At 40.1% G+C, this 16,691-nt stretch overlaps 1 protein-coding gene across 1 annotated transcript; it reads right to left on the reverse strand.

Annotated features, from left to right (window-relative positions):
• Positions 1 to 275: 275 nt before the first annotated feature.
• Positions 276 to 14,506, reverse strand: MED6 (mediator complex subunit 6). Its single transcript, XM_026095696.2, has 8 exons — positions 14,406 to 14,506; positions 10,521 to 10,680; positions 9,420 to 9,511; positions 6,803 to 6,885; positions 6,026 to 6,134; positions 5,432 to 5,547; positions 4,623 to 4,650; positions 276 to 4,024 (listed from the first exon to the last, which is right to left on the reverse strand). Exons 1-8 carry the CDS (start codon positions 14,425 to 14,427, stop codon positions 3,894 to 3,896), a joined length of 741 nt encoding a protein of 246 aa, XP_025951481.1. The 5' UTR covers positions 14,428 to 14,506; the 3' UTR covers positions 276 to 3,893.
• Positions 14,507 to 16,691: the final 2,185 nt, after the last annotated feature.

The raw sequence follows: 16,691 nt of genomic DNA on the forward strand, positions 1-16,691 counted from the left end.
TTGAGCCAGCCAGAGGGCAGGCGCAATCAGCTGCTACAGAGGTTAGCAACCCGTGTCAGAGAGGGCTTCAGAGCCTGCGTGTTGGCATGTCGCTCATTCTTGGTAAGCACAGCCAGTGTTGGTAGAGCCCACCTCATAATACAGTAGCTTAGACTTAAGTAAAGAAGACAGGAGGGTGCCTGCTTCTGTTACTAGGTTATGGTTTCAAATAATGTTACTCAAATAATTCCCCATTAAAAACACCTTATTTTCTAGGAGGTTTTATAAAAATCTGGTATTTTTCATTTGACAAAGTTTATTCAGTTATTGAAGATGCTTATCACAACACAGGCTAAGAGAATACCACACTAACACATCTATCCCTATTGTAGCCTTTACATAGCTAAACGAAAATCAGTTGCTTTAGATCAGGAACAGTAAGTGTGGCACAATGACCACAAGCCTCCAACATATACATGGATTATCACTGATGTTTTGACATCTTCCTACATATCCATAGCTGTATGTTATCTGAGGTTGTTCATTATTGTTTTGGCTAAGAGTGAGCAAACTCTGACTGTATGAGGCTTAGATTTACTGTTTTTCTTACTAATTTTAATTTTAAAGCCTTAGAAACTTTTTTCCTCTAAATTCTGTCATCTGTGCTTTTAAGTTTTTGAATAATTTTCCACTGCTACTTTTCATGTATCCCTTTTGCATTCCAAAGCCTTGAACTGTGTCAGATTGTCTTTTGAAATAAATGTAATTCAGGACACAATAGCTGTAATAGAAAAATCCTATTACATTATTTTTTTGTGTGTGTGCAGTGTCTGTAGTGCTACTTTTAAATTCATGCTTCTGCTCTGTGACCATTCCTGACTTAGGCTATAAAAGAGCCCCTACTACATCACTCTGCCAATTTGCTCAAAACATCATATGCCCTACCCCTAGAAGTTGCCTACTGCTTTTTTTTCCCCCCACCCTCAGTTAAGTTATGCATAACCATATAGTTAGGACTAGGAGAAAGAATTTGGGTTCCATCATTGAATTCATGGCCAATTAGATTTTAAAATGTGTTAACGTAACAGTTCATAACACAGTGCTGAGCACCTACAGCAAGTCCTTCAGTATCAAGGTCACAGCAGCAAGACTACACAGTTGTGTTCAGATTAGCAGAGCCTTCCACTTCTGTACTCTGATCAGGTAAGGAGTAGACAGGATTTTTGGGGGGGAGGGAGGAGAGAAATGATTCCCGTTATATGGCAATGAAGAGAAGAAAAATGGCTAACCATACAATAGAGCAGAGAAGAAAGATCACATCCGTCTGTAGCTACTCAACAGCAGAAACATTTGGTTAGCACATTTAACTGGCTTTCACACAACCTATCTTTCCCCCCCCGCAAATGTTTTTTCATCTTGCAGTCCTCCAAAATTTTCAGAGAGGGGCAAAGCTCCTGTGGAACTGAATCCTACCAGCAATCGGCTTACTCTTCTCACTTACCATCTGATGAGTCTTTAGGAAAGAGTGATAGATCCCCAGCACTCTCGCACTATGGACTAAAGGCTAATAACTACACCCTTGCAGAAATAATTGAAGCCTTCTGCTGTTGAGATGTCAACAGCACACCACCAGATCCTGTCCTACTGGACAAATCCCCTGCCCCCAACCATAATCCACATTATCTCCATTTGTAAGATGTGGATAACCTCTGTATTTTGGAGTGTTTATTGGTGTAAATGGCTGAAATGAATCAGATTCTAGAAGATGATGAATACCAAACGAGAGACTAATGAGGAAATTAATAATTGTTTTCAGAGCAGGTTCTGAATAGCACACAGAAGAAACAGCTCAGGACCAAATACCGAACTACCAAGAGAAAAAAACTGAATAGTTTCTTAACAGCTGAGCACTGCTCATGGTGTTTACTCAAAAAAAGGACACATGACTCCTATGGATAAAATAGTTTGATCTGACAATTAAAAACTATCATAAAACAAACATACAAGTAAAGGAGCATTACCTGAAGCTCACTAAAAACAAACAAAACACCCCCAAAACTCCACACCTCTTACAGGTTACTAATGCATGTTTGACTTTGTAGACTTGCTATGGTTACATATGATTGTAAACAAGTTTCCTCAAGCAAAACAGTACTCAAGCTAGGCATTTGTAAGTGGTAGATTACTGCTGTAAGCAGTACATTTCTGACTCAGCATGGTGCCACTGAAATAGACAGTCTTAGGGCTCTGGTTAACCAGTCCCATTCCTTGCTCAGGTTCTGTCATAATTCAGCAACCTAGTGTCAAAGTTTATGGTGCTTCTTGGGCCCTTTGTTCTCAGGGGAAGTCCTCTAATACAGAAAAGAGGCCATAACCTTTTGTTCCACATGTATTCATACTACATTGTAATTATTCAAGGTTGAATATCTCCAACTTGTTTTGAGCATCCCAGAATAACTACTCTCTACATCTTCACTTGAGTTAGGACTTCACGCTAGCTTATTATCCACCTCCATCAACATTTGGAGAAATAGCTGCTCCAACTTTGCTTTTTTTGCCTTTCTGCCCCTCCTCCCCTTTTTTGTCCATTTGCTTATCTACATATTTGTTACAGCCTTGGATTACAGGACAGAAGTTACACAGGTCTTTCCATTATTCAGTAGCTACCCAGTCAGAACTTTTCCTCAGTTACTGAAGTGAAAATCCCTCCTATAACATCAAAATAAATTTGACAGAGCAGCCTGAATGTATTTTAGTCTCTCCTACTTACATTTGTCTGCTATTTAGAACTCTTTTTCCTCACTCTAACATTTACTAGAGGATATTACAAAGTAAGCAACAGTTTGGGGGCTAAGGGGAGAAGAAAACTGTTTCAAGAATGGCTCCACTACTTCTACATAAAAAAATGAAACAAGCCGATAGTCATTTCCTAGCAATGGATGACATCTAAATTCTCCACAAGCCAAAGAGTGCCTTGCATAAACACCATAGCAAATATGCAAAGTATACAGCGGTCAGTGATGTTTCTCTTCCCCTTCCCTACCTCCTCAGGTCTAACAGACAGACAACTACTCAAGGTGATTAGACAGAGCAAGAAGGTGCTAGAAGCACAGAGGAAACAGTATGCAATTGAGACATTTGAGTTACAATGAAAGAAAGAAATGTAGACACTGTGAGCACATAACAGCAAGGTATTTTAGCCTGTTTTATGTCATCATATCTCTTCGATAAACACTAGCTTTTTATTATAACAGAACAGCTTAGCTGTCACTTATCTTTAAGTAAAAAGAGTGGCTGAGAACATTTAGAAACTTGGGGCAGTTTGACATCTAATTACATGGATTTGAGCCTCCAGTTGCCAAATCTTCAATCTATATACCAAACACACTAAAGGCACAGCAATTTATATCTGACAGCCTAAATCCTTTAGTTAAACTTGCCTTCCTCAAAATAACACATGACATATTCTGATATCCAAGTAAGAGACTGCTGCCAGCATGTATGGCATATTCACTAACAAAGTAAGTATTTAAGAAAGGCAACCTAGCATCCAGGATTTGATTCACCAAGAACAAGTTTGGTTTTTTTTATAAAAGTTTTTCTTTTTACAAAAGAAACCAAGACACAAGGGATTGCAAGGATTTCAGGAGGCTGCAAAAATATACCTCAGTGTAAAAACCATTCTCAGAAGCCAACCTGAAAAACAGAATGAAAACTGAAAACACTTTCTTTGAAGCAGCTCACATCCTGCCATTGCCATTTCTACAATAGGTTTCTACAGAAAGAGCTGCTACAGGGACTTCAATTCCTGAATTTTCACAGTCTTGGTGAAGAGCTTAAATATTAAGGAAAGGGAGCAAGAATCTCCTGTAGACTTTCAGGTACTGACTAATCCAGATGTGTAACAATTTCCTTCACTGGAGTCTCATCCGTTTTTCAGGAGGTCCTTTAGTGCCAGCACTCTGCTGAGCGTTCTTTACAGTCTCTTTCTCCTCTGGCTTGATAGCTTCAGGGGCTGGTTCTGGTTCCTTCTTGATTTGATCCACTTAAGTAGTAAAAGCAAAACAAAGAAGTTAAACCTCCAATTTTGAGTTCTAAGATACTGACCAGGCTATTTAGAGAGTCTTGTTGATTTCAGAGGGGTAACATTAATTAGTACCCCTAAGAACAATTAAGGACTAAACTCATACCCTAACCATATACAGGTTAAAGAGTGGAATGCATTGAAAAGGTAGGTTAGTCTTTTCCTGTTTCAAGGTTGCTTAGAATCAACTTAAAGCCATCACATGCTTTCCTGAGCTTGTAGCACCAGGCAAAGTCACTAGGATGCAGGACTGACCTAATCATTCCCTCTTGTACCCTTTCCCCCTCCTGTTTTCAGAGCGTTCCCTGCACTCGAACCTTCAGGCAATACAGTTTTTACAGACAGAAAGGGCAAGACATCTCTGGGTAGGGAGTAAAATATATATTTTTCAACTTCATGCTGGTCACCGCACTGACCTGCTCCTATCTAGTGCTTTGCACAACTAGGCAGCACCAAACTAACCACCTCAGTAGCAGCAGAAAGGAGCTCATGGGGCAACTGAAAAACACAGCAATATATAGCTTATTTTAAAAATCTTTTGACAATAAGAGAGTTTTACCTGGGATGGGCTTTTCTCCAGGCTTTTGCTGTGGGAAACAAGCAAACAAACAAAAAAAACCAACCATCAGAAGAACCAAAGTCATAATTCTTAACTCTCCCTTGTATTCATATAGATACACAAAGCAGGCAATGAGCAACTGTACACAGGAGTTGAGATAGAAGGGAGGCCTGTTGGTTGATCACTAATATATTTTAAAGAAAATCCAAATTACTTTTTTTTAATGCAGTTTTCCTCTGACAACTGAAAGGAACTAATGGAAAAAGTGCTCAGTTAGCCAGTCTTTCCTAATCTCTGAAGAATAAAGGGTTTTGTGAGCTGCTGTAAATATTCTCCTTTGCTTCCCAGCAGACGACCTGGTAGAACAAAAAGCTGCTAGAGACGATCCAGAGGTAGTCACGACCACCTCACAGAATGCCAAGGATGTCCACGCTACTTAATAAGCCCCCAGAAGAATGCAGTAACTAGAACACAATAGCTGTGTTGGTTTCATTCAGCTCACAAAGCAGGAAACTGGCAGCAGCAGCAAAATCCAATAGCTGACAAGTATAAATCTTCTACACTTAGGTGAGGAGTTTATATCATAAAATTTGCCATCATAGTTTTGCCAAGGCCTTCACTCTCACAATTACAGAGAGGAATTCCACATTCCACTCAAAGTTTTCCACTTTCAAAATCCATTATCTAACCAGTGTCACCACTCTAGAAAGCACAGAAAATTCCCATGCACTGTCAGTTTCAGTTGTTCAAGTATTTTTGAGTCTCTTAAGTTCCAAGTTACATAATTCTGTGGCTTATAGGTGTCATACCTGAACAAATCTAGGTGGAAACTTTTGTCGCAGGTCTAGAAGCAAAGCATCTACCCGTTGCCTTTGGAAAATAGAACTTGGTTCTTCTTTCTTCTTGGCTTTTGGTTTAGCCTTCTCTGCAAGTGACAGAAAATGTGACAGAAAACTACACAAGAAGTTCCGTTCTCTCACCAGCTCTTTGTTGCATGACAAGTTGACAACAGTTTCCTCTCTAAACTCCATCTCCATTTCTCCCTTGACATCAGTTCTTTCTTTGTAGAAGACACATTAAGAATAATTTTACCTCCTGATAAACTGATTTGGCTTCTGAAAGTGCTCTTTGAGTCGTCAGCAGGTTGAAGTGTCCCGCACTTCTTTGACGTAGGGCTCACCATTTTTTTACCTCCCACCCATACCTCAGCATTTCATCCCCACCAGCCCAGAAGAGCAAGTTTCCTTCCAACCTCATGGGAAGCACTAACTTACCCTTCAAGCAGAACAGGCACTAGCACTGAACCTTCTCTGTACCACTATAGTGCATTGCCATCAAGCTTTTCCTTTATATGCACATTAACCTCCCTCTCAAAAGCACAGAGAGGGGCCTGGGAATCATACCTCGTTCTTCTTGATCTTTGAAATGCCACCAATAGCCTTTGGATGGGTGATAGCGACAGTAGGACATAGCTTCTTCAAAAGCAGACTGAATTCCATGCACTGCAGTGAGCTTTCAGAACAAGTCAACATAAGGAAATATTCAGAATTTAAGGAAAAAGTACAGTATAAATTCTTGTAGGCAGAGATTTAAAAATTTCTATTTTATATTCATTTTTGTTCTGGAAAGGGAACTTGAGGCAGCTAGTTTTGGACCAAGAATTTAATCTTTTTAACAAGATCTTATGAGATCAAGTGCTTTTCTAAACTGAGAAAAATTCAGAAAAAACAGCACTTCACTAGGACACAACAAACTAAAACAAAAATCTGAGTATCCAATTTAAAGAGAAGTATCAGGTTAACCTAACAACAAGTATTCCAAAGCAAGCTTCACTGAATATGTCATTGTTATTTCATATATATTTATGTCATTTAATAATTTTCTTATGGTTATTTGAACTTCGCATTGCTCTGCCAATTATCTAATTTCAGCTCCTCAGATCCCTTCATCCTTATACAATCAGTGCCCTACTTTTCAGGCCACACTGCACCACACTCTCCCAAGAGCTTTCACTTCCATACAGGATACCCACCATGTTAACTAGCAGTGTTTGTTTTGTTTAAGTTACTGTATGCTATACAAGACCTTTTCTCAAAACAGTGCAGGAAGGATTGAAACAGACTGTAGAACAACCGAAAACAGCTACAGACTGATACACATCAAATGTACAGAACACTTACAACTCTGGAGTTAATGACAGACCCCAGGTCAGGTGCCTGATAAATCACACCAGCAATGATATAGTAGTCAGCCAATGGAATAACTGTGGAAGGGGGAAAAAAAGCATACAGGGTCAATTTCAATCTCTGTCTGAAGAACATATATTCGTTGTTTATTTTCAGTAGTAAGAGTAAAAATTTCAATATTCATCTCATAGTGAAAGTTTCTCTTCCAAGTTTTTCCTTAAGGTACTTTAGTTGCACTCTATCCACAGAGAGATAAAGGTAAAAAAAGCTAGGTCTGCTTTAGAGATAGAAAAGCATCAACTTTAATTCCTGTCCTGTTGCAAGCAAATAGCTGAATTTACGAGTTGGGATTTTTCAGAACTACACAAGAGGAGTCAAGTGAACTGCACTCGAAGTAGTTCCACCGGTCTCTGATACCGTTAGAAACTCATTCAAAAGCAACATCTCATTCTCCCAGGCTCAGATTTCTCCAACTTGTGTGGTCCTCTTAACTAGATATCCTAGGCCCAATGGCAGCAAAGTGCAGACAGAATAAACCTGTTTAAATTAACAAGATTTCAGGGGCAGAGGGGGAAGGAACCAAACCACTTTCCAAATCCGTTTGCTAAAACAGGTTAGGGACAACTTCTATTGGTTGATCAAAAATTCTTTGTTAAAGCTGCTGTGCAAAGGAACACATCCCCATAATACTTTGCCAAGCATTGTTCAGTTCAGGAACTATAACAATGATACCAGCTTCATGTCCCCATGGCTGTTATCCCAGCATACGTTCGCTCCAATTCTTCCACCTGCATTAACACATTCTATCTCAGCCCTTTTACCAACAGGACCCAGTTTCTCCAGTACTTGGATTTTATAAAACTTGGATGCCTGCCTAAATTAACACAAGACAATTGGGTGCATGTTAGAACTGCTACTCCCTCCTCCTCAAGAGGGAGGAGCTCCTTCTCAGCATTTCCGTGGGGGTGGAAAAAAGACACAGAGCAGCAGCTTTACTGTCTCACAGCATACTTTCCTAGACAGATCGCTCTCCTTTGTCTTTGGACCTACAGATTTTATCAACAGATTTTAACCACTTCAAATAGTGAAACTCTTGGCTTAAGATTTGAAGGGAGGAGGAAAACAAAAGTTTTCCTTCCAAACACACAGAAATCATGAGACAGACCTGCACCAACTGTACCCGAGTACTCAACACCGGCTCTGAGCTCACTAAATTTTCAAGCTTCCTATCCCCTACTTAATTTATTTCAAACACTGTAATATCTGTATCAAGATAAAATAAAACATATGGGTTAAGTTTGAGCCACGGAACTAAGCGATACAAGTAAGAGATCTAGCCCAAACTGTAGGACCACAGTAGGACTACTCTGGATTAAAAAAAAAAAAAAAAAAAAAAAAGAAAAAGTGTCAAAAGCAGAAACTACAGGATGCACAGTATTTCTATACTCACCTTTTAAAAGTTAGATTCAAAACCTTTGCTTAAAAACAAGCAGAAAAATCTATTCAAAGAAGCAGTCATATATGCTCTTTTTCCATATGGAACTAAAATACAAAGAGGTCATTATCTTACATGAGCAAATAAGCAGCATTACTAGACAAGCCAAAGTCCTATACGAGAGTAACACGCATACACAGAGCTGAAGTTACTAAACAGAAAGTTAAAAAATAACTAGCATTAACCCTGCTTTTCATTCCTGTAAGGTTTATTCTGAAATAACCTAGTGTTTTACACATATGTACAGTAAATACAGAATATAGTCCAATTACAATAGAAATGTGGTACCTCTTATTAATTAATCACACATACACAGGTAAATTTAAGGTTAAAAAAGGAACATTGAATCCAGTTGAATGCAAAGGGAAGAAAAAGCAAAGTTATTTCATTCAGAACTTGGAAAGGCCATGACTGACAACAGTGCTACTCTTTCTCAGAGTATCATAGGATTCCCTAATGTCTCCAAAATATTTAGGTCTCAGATGAATAACCAAAACACAAGCATTTGGTAGCATTACACTGCCTTATCTTGCCAGGATCTCCTTCCTTTATTCACAAGATCCTACTGAGCAATAGTTTGGTTCAACCATAGCTGAAGATGGAAATAATGCAGAATAATTTTTAAGAAGTCATGATGCAACCAGAGGCACGAATGCATCTTTCTCTTTAACCAATGGAAATCATAGCTTTCAAAAATAAACAAACACATACTAGCCACTTCAGATGATTAGCACAAATTAAGCTCATCAACCCCAAACAATCACAAAATTAGCCTTACTTAAATAATTAAACTGAAAACTCTTGTATAGCCTAACATAGCAATACAACATGGCATGAATGCTATTACCAATTTCCATAGCAAAATATATGGCAGCACTTTTTCATTGCACTCTTCCCATTTCACCACAGGAGGGCAACCCCTGCTACCGGCAGGCTGGACATCACTCCACGAGGTAGAGTATCTCTGCCTACCTCCCATGTAAAGCCTCGTGTCCGTATGTTCAGATTGGAGATAAAGACAGAGGAGAACCATAAATGCTTAAACACAAGTTAGAAACAGATAAAAGAGAATAATTTTCCAGCCCTTCAACAGTGACAAAAACTGAGACCCCTTACCCTGTGTTGGAGATTGCCTTTGCTGCTTTCGGATAATGAAGAGAATGGGCTCTTGAGCATGAAGAAGGATATACTCCACTCCAATCATCTGGCTTGAAAAGAAGCAACCAGAATAAATATCTTCCTCTCAAAGTAAAAGCTATGGGATGCAGGGAGCTACAAAAGGCTTAACAGTAATGGGTTAAAATTCTGATGCTTTGGAAGCTGTCTTATAACGTGCAGTAAATAGAGGCATGTACCTCTATATATCTGCATATACAAAGGAAGTTAAAACAACCTCACAAAACTTTTAAGCAGGACAGGGTAGCAAAAGAATAAATAGTGATAAAGATGACATCTGTATCATGGTAGATTGTTATTTAAATACAGAAACAAAGGACCACAGTATATGCATGGGATGTGAAAGCCTCTCTGCAACCACATCCAAGTACAAGGCATTTTGCCAGAGAGCATTCAGCTTAACTTGGATGCTCCGTATCATGTTGTTGAGTCTTTAAATAGTTCTCACACTTCAGTTGGGCTCAGTGTAGCGGATGGGGAGCTGAAAAGAAAGTTAACCTGCACATGGAACAATCTCACTAGACAACCATCTGTGATGTTTACTTACAACACTTAATACTTGTATTATTCATACTAAAAAGCCAGCTCTTTGGAGGAATACCCATACTAATTATGGCACACCGCCAGCAGGATATGGAATCACAAACAAGTTCTTTATGAACCCAAAGTATCCCCCAACATAAGCCTCATTCATCACAAGAAAAACATTTAAATACATTATTAATATCAGTATTCAATTTCTGTTGAGCTGGAAAGAAGAAAGAAGGAAGACAGCTTTTTGAATTCAGACAGTATCTAAAAGGTGATTTACTGGAATCTCAAGATACACCTAGAATACTTCATGGCTATAATTTCCTTGAAATGGCACTAGAGGAAGTAGAATACATTAAACATAAAAAAAGCTGGACTCCCTGGCAAGGAGTGAGGCTAAAAAACAAAGAATAGAAGCAGCTTCCCAGTGTGTTTCCATTCAACCAGCAAAGCCTCTGGATGGAAAGAGAACACTACTACACTGGAAGCAGTTTCAAATTAACGACTTACTTCAAATGGTCCAAGGTCATCCGCTGCATTTTGACAACTTCATTGTTGCATGTTCGATCATAGAACGGGTTACTTCGCTCTGAGAAATAGTCCAACACACTCCCATTGTTTAATATTGGAATCCAGGAGCTGTCAACCCAGGAAATTCCCAAGAGATTATCTGGCAAGAGAAACCTACTTTGAGTACCAAATGGCCTGAAACAGTATGAAAACCTCCAAAAGTAAATAGCCACTAGTTAATTCTTATGGCATGGGAGCGAAGTGGAACACAGCCCCACACAAGCCAGTTCTATTTAGAAACGCATTTCACAGAGATCAAAAAACAATCAATAACCTTCAACTTACTATAGCTCTGTTGTAGATAGACAACAATGTAGTCTGTTATTATTACACTTTCCTTGACTACTAGTTGCTGATATACCATTATTTCCCCAAAATGCCAGCAGGGTGTGTGTGGGAGGGTGAATTAACTAGCTCTAATAACTGTATATATAATATTATCATAATACTACGTATGTGCATATGTGTATTACTATATACAGTTTATATTATGAACCACAGCAATAGCTGAGTAGAAAGATGATCTAAAACATGGTTCATTTTGAAAGCTAGTTCTCTGGTAGAAAAGTTGAACTTAAATTGTCAGGTTGAATCACTTACTGAAAAAAAGTCTGAGAAGTGGTACACCTTACACTAAGTCTAAGGTCGGTCATGTTTATTTCTTACAAAAATAGTTTCCAAATTGTAAACCTTGGTATTTAAAATAGGTAAAACACTAAAAAGATCTATTAATTAAAGCAAGATTTTTCTTCTGTTAAAGCCAATGAGTAAGTTACTGAGTGAAACAAAGTAAGGGAGTTGTTAATAACATAGTATCTTAGAAACATTAAAACACATAACAATATCAATTGCTGTTCTATCAGAGGCATGTTCCAAAGACGATTATGTTTTATATGGGTGAAATCCATAGTGAACAAGCCCCCAAAAGACAGGGACAAAGATGCTATCTTGGGCAACTGTTTCCCAGCAGCTATGAATAAGAGATTCTATTCCCAGCTCCACAATTAATTTCCTAAATTGCCCATGGTAAAAGTACTCATTTTACATCTCGGTGAGTATTACGGAAACCTAACCATGTGAGTATTCAAATTTGAAATACACTTTATAACATACAAATTGTTATATGCCAGGTAAGTTCCTACATGTGCAGGGACATTCCAATTAAAATCCCTAGATTTAATTACGACACTTCAGCAAAATTGTGTTCCTCATGCACATAAACAGTCAAAGACAAATGCAGACCACAGAAACCAGCGTCAACGGTTGGTTTTATAGTCAACACCACTGCTAACACCAAAGACATACCAGATAGCATGAAAAGTATCTTGAAATTCATCTATTTAAATTACAATAGTAACAAATAGAATTCCTAATACCTAAGAAAGAAGAAAACAAAGGCATACATTGTTCAGATTTTTTTTTAAGCACAAAAGATGCAAAGTCTTTGAAGAATGAATGAAAAATATCGAAATGCTTTCTTACAGGAACCACTCCCCTATGTTCATGCATTTTATATGCATATCCAGAACTCCCACTCATCATTCCACTGTGAATATTTTATTTTGTGGCAATTCTGCATGCTGAAGGATAGCAGGATCAGTTGCAAAATGTCAACCCATACATTATGAGCAGCTTCTTTTATGAACGGTTAGTAAAGTGAAACTAGATGCTCAGCAAACCAGGAATAATGCAAAATAACTGAATAATTCATTCTGTCTTATCAATCTCAGAACTGCCAATCTAGCTCTTCCATAAAATAGACAAGAAATGCCTAGAGGCATTCACGTGATTTCATATAGACTATTCTCTCTTCTCTCTATAAAAACAGAATCTCAGAAACACAGGAGTAAAACCCATTAAACACTTAAGCTGTAGTAGCACTGACATTATCCTAAATGCCTTTCAAAACCAAAAGGCGAGCTTTCCTTCCCAGCCAAGATAAAAACAGCACAAATTTACATTCTTGCCCTGATAAAGCCCCACTTCATATCTCAAATACAGAAATTTCTTACTGGTATGACTAATAATAATCAAATTTCTCAAGACTACACTCTCAGTTAAGCTCACAGTGCCAAAGAGACACTGATAAATATATCGTAAAACTGAATATAAAGTTTGGGTTCTAAGACTCAGTTACCCTTAGCTGTTGTGCAAATAATTATAAATAAAGTCAGAAAAAGCAAACAGGACTGTAGGAATCATTAAGTAAAAATATGAAGAAAAATAAAGGCAGAAAACTTTTGTGGCATTATCAGAATCCACAGTATGTCAGTATCTGATTTTCTTATGACCCCAAGTAGAACAAACTATAGAGAAAGACTACTGAATGATCAGATATCAAACAGCTTCCTCTCAAGAAAAGAGAAAATGGACTAGATAATTCACCTTAGGGAAGTTGGGAGAAAGACAACCGGTAAAGGCTATGACACAGGATCTGTAAAGTCCTGAACGGTAACCTGAAAGGTTATCGGGGAATGATTAGCAGAGAACCAGTCAATTCAAGTTTAAAGAGAAAGAAGTAGGACCTTTACATACGACAGAAACTTTGGCATTTATTTTTAGAGAGCACTGAGGAAGCAAAACCAAAAATGAATTCATCATCAGCCATTAGTCATAGTGATGCAATTGCAATTTTTGTTACAGGAACTCCCTTAAGCACAGATTTCTGAAAAGCTGGGAGCAAGGAAGGGCTCCGTCTATACTTAACCTGCCTCTCATGACCTTTTCCTAAATACCTGCCCTTGGTCATTATCTGAGACTTCGCTAGACAGGCTTTTGGTGTGATTCCACTCAGACATTCTTACGAAAAGTGTAATTTACTTTCTCATACCGCTCTGTACCCCCTTTTCTCTGAGTCCCAACTCTTCAGTCATTCAACCTCTACTTTGTCTATGACATAAGCCTTCTTTCAGGCTTGATTCAAATATAGCCCTGTCTTCAAAACATTCTATTTATACCACTGTATACTCACCTAAACCCACCTCTCTCTCTCAATCACTTTAACTTTCTTTTTGGCTTTTCTAACACTTAGCCAGCCTCATAACATCTACTCAAATTGCTGTTAAGATTACCTGCCAAACCTCACTGCTTTGGCCTCACGCTGCCATCCCACTATCTCCCACTTTCTTCTACACTTGACAACTTACACTCTCTTTCTTAGTTGTTACTGTACCTTCCCATGCTTGTTTTTTTCCAGAAGACCCTCCACACACTCTCCTAGTCTGTTTCATGTCCAGCAAAACCGCTTTTAGACATGATTTTTCCTCCCAGCTCCCTCTCTTGATGTAGGCACATTAGAAAGGTTATTAAACTCCCTTGTTCTGAGTCCTGAAAACCCACAAACAAACCTAGGAGCTCAATTACCCACACTAAGCACTGATAAAGCATACAGCTCTACAGCCCTCACAGCTGCACGCTGCCTTCCAATAACTTAGAGGCTCTTTGGGGCAGACAGTGCAGAAACCTCAGGCTGACGAGGGCTCTCAGCCATCGCACCAGGCTCCTCCAGTGGCAGAGCTACTGCCCGCGGCGCTACGGCAGCAAGCCCCACTGCGCTCTGCCCCGGGCTCCCGCCAGACGCGGCCCGCGGAGGAACGCGGCCTTCCGCGGCGCCTGCCAAGGGCAGCCCGGGCCGCTCCGCACCCCCCGCCGCGGCTGCCCCGCGCTCTCCGCACCAAGCCGCCTCTGCGCGGCGCGGCCAAGCGCGGGGAGCAGGCCGGGCCCAGAGGGCGCCCCGGCAGGGCGGCGAGGGGGGAGGCCCCGCGCACGCAGACACCCCACCCGGCACAACCCCCAACCCTCGGCGGGCGTGGGGAGCGCTCCCACCTCGGATATCCACCGCCGCCATGGCCACGCACACGCACTTCCGCCGGCGTCGGGAGCTCCCCGCAGGCGGGAGCCGGCCGGAACAGGAAGTGGGGTAGAGCGGCGCCTACCATCGAGATGGGGGGCAAGAGCGGCGCCGAGCGCTGCGGAGCGGCGGGGAGGTGGAGGAGCGGCGAGCAGCGGTCTCCCGCGCAGGGGTTGGGCTGTGCCGTAAGACTGAAGGGGGGCTGAGCCCCCCCTTACGTGGGGCCTTAGGTCTGCTTTGCTTGCTCTGTATGTGATCCAGAGCACAGCGTATTTTGCCAGCCTTTACAAAGCAGCCTTTATTTCTTGGCTGACATTTCGCATCCTCTGTCTAGTCTTTAACACAAGGGAGTGGACGGGAATCCCGGCTGTGCACCAGAAAGGCCGGCACAGAAATGTTGCACCCACGTCTGCACACAGAACAGCGGAGGGAATGGTGTCGGCAAGACGAGCTCCTAAGTGGAGGTTGGGCTTTGTGCTGTACCTCTGAAAACCCGCCTGGAGTACCTCTGTACTGGTGCACAGGAATGAGACAGTGGAAGATAACTACCCTGAGCATCCGTAATATGAGTAAAACTTGGCACTTCTAAAATAGCGGGGATCCAAGGTACTAGAAGGGCTATACAGACAATATACTGAGTTTTGTTCCTTAGCATTTTGACTCTTTGGAGAGTCTTACTGGTCATTTATAGGGTGAAAAATAAAATTTGGTAGTTGGAAGAGTATAAACTAACATACACTGAAGATTAACAAAATTTTCGTTTAGACTGACAACCACAAGCCATCAACCTGCTGTGCAGAGCACCAAATCCCCCTGCATTCCAGCAGCATGGTTCCCCCTGCCCATCTCGCACGAGCCTTTGTAGAGGGCTGCTGAAATCAGCCATTCCCTTGGTCTGAGCAGCAGAGTCTGTGCAGTGAGTCTAATGGTTACAGCCTTCCTGACGGCACTTTGGGGAGGTCAGTTATAATGGCATTTCTTCTTCAGTCAGAGAGAAGAGGATAGTGTGTGTATAAACTACAGTAAAAGAAAATTATTACAGGACAAGAGCAATCAGGAAGTCAGGACAAAGCAGAATTAGGTTGCTTATTTGCTCTTTATTCAGTCCTCTTGTATAGATGCATTATGAGATGGGCTTTAAGTGCCTAACCACATATTCTTTTTTTTTTTTTTTCAGGATTCCTGTCTCATTCAATATGTAGGAGTCAATATATGACTTGCAGATATACTGGAAGTGTTTTCTGTGAAGGAGAGCTGTCTACAGAACATTTGCTATACATGTTTCAGAAGCTGAAAGATGTCAAGGTACTAAGTGAATGTTGTAGAAAGTGACAAGATCAAATAGTTAAGGCAAAGAATGCTGCCTTGGAGAACTGGATTCTAGCCTTGCCTGTGATGCAGTCTTACGTGATGCAAACATAACTTTTCACAGATATCCAGTAATTTCAGTTCCTCATTTCTTGGAGATTTACCTGACATCCTGGGATATGATTTACAGATATGTTGAGTACTCACTGCAGATAAAGTTCTGATGCTGTGTGTTTTGTGTTTTATAATTCTCTGTACTCTGAAAAGTCAAGTTCTCTGAAATCCATCTTGGTTTAAGCACTTAAAATTAGATTTTTGTCATCTCTCTGCCTCAAGGTTGCCTCTAACATAAGGATGACAACAATCCCTTAACGCAGGAGCTTCTGAAAATTAGTTAATTAATGTCTGAAAAACACAACGACACTGGGGTGATGAGTGTCATGAGGAAATTAATAATTCCCTCTTCAGAACAGGATTTGCATAGTGAACAAAAAATAAGTTACTAACGTTGAACAGCGGAAGAAAACAAAGTATTGAATAGATGAGCATCATCCATCCTGAACACCAAATGCAAAAGGAAGCCATAAAAACATAGCATGCGATACCATCTTTAAAGGCACAACTACATTAAAAATCACAGAACTATCCTTAATTTTTCATTTTTCTCATTTCTGAGTGCTTGATGTTACTACTAAGATAATATTCTCTGGACATACTTTTCCACTGTGTTATTCTCACATGCACACACACTGCAGATTCCCATTTATTAGCACTAATTGTTAGCAGTTTCTGTCTTTGTCAAATACATCTCTCTTAACCATACCCACAGCAGAGTGTTTCCAAATAATATCATGGTAGGTGCCATTCTAAAACCAGTATTTAAATATCTGTCATCAACAATCCTCCTGGAGAGTAGAAATGCCAAAAGATATAATAGACACCCTTTTGGAGCT

Source organism: Dromaius novaehollandiae, chromosome 5 (assembly GCF_036370855.1).
Source record: "Dromaius novaehollandiae isolate bDroNov1 chromosome 5, bDroNov1.hap1, whole genome shotgun sequence".
NCBI lineage: Eukaryota > Metazoa > Chordata > Aves > Casuariiformes > Dromaiidae > Dromaius > Dromaius novaehollandiae.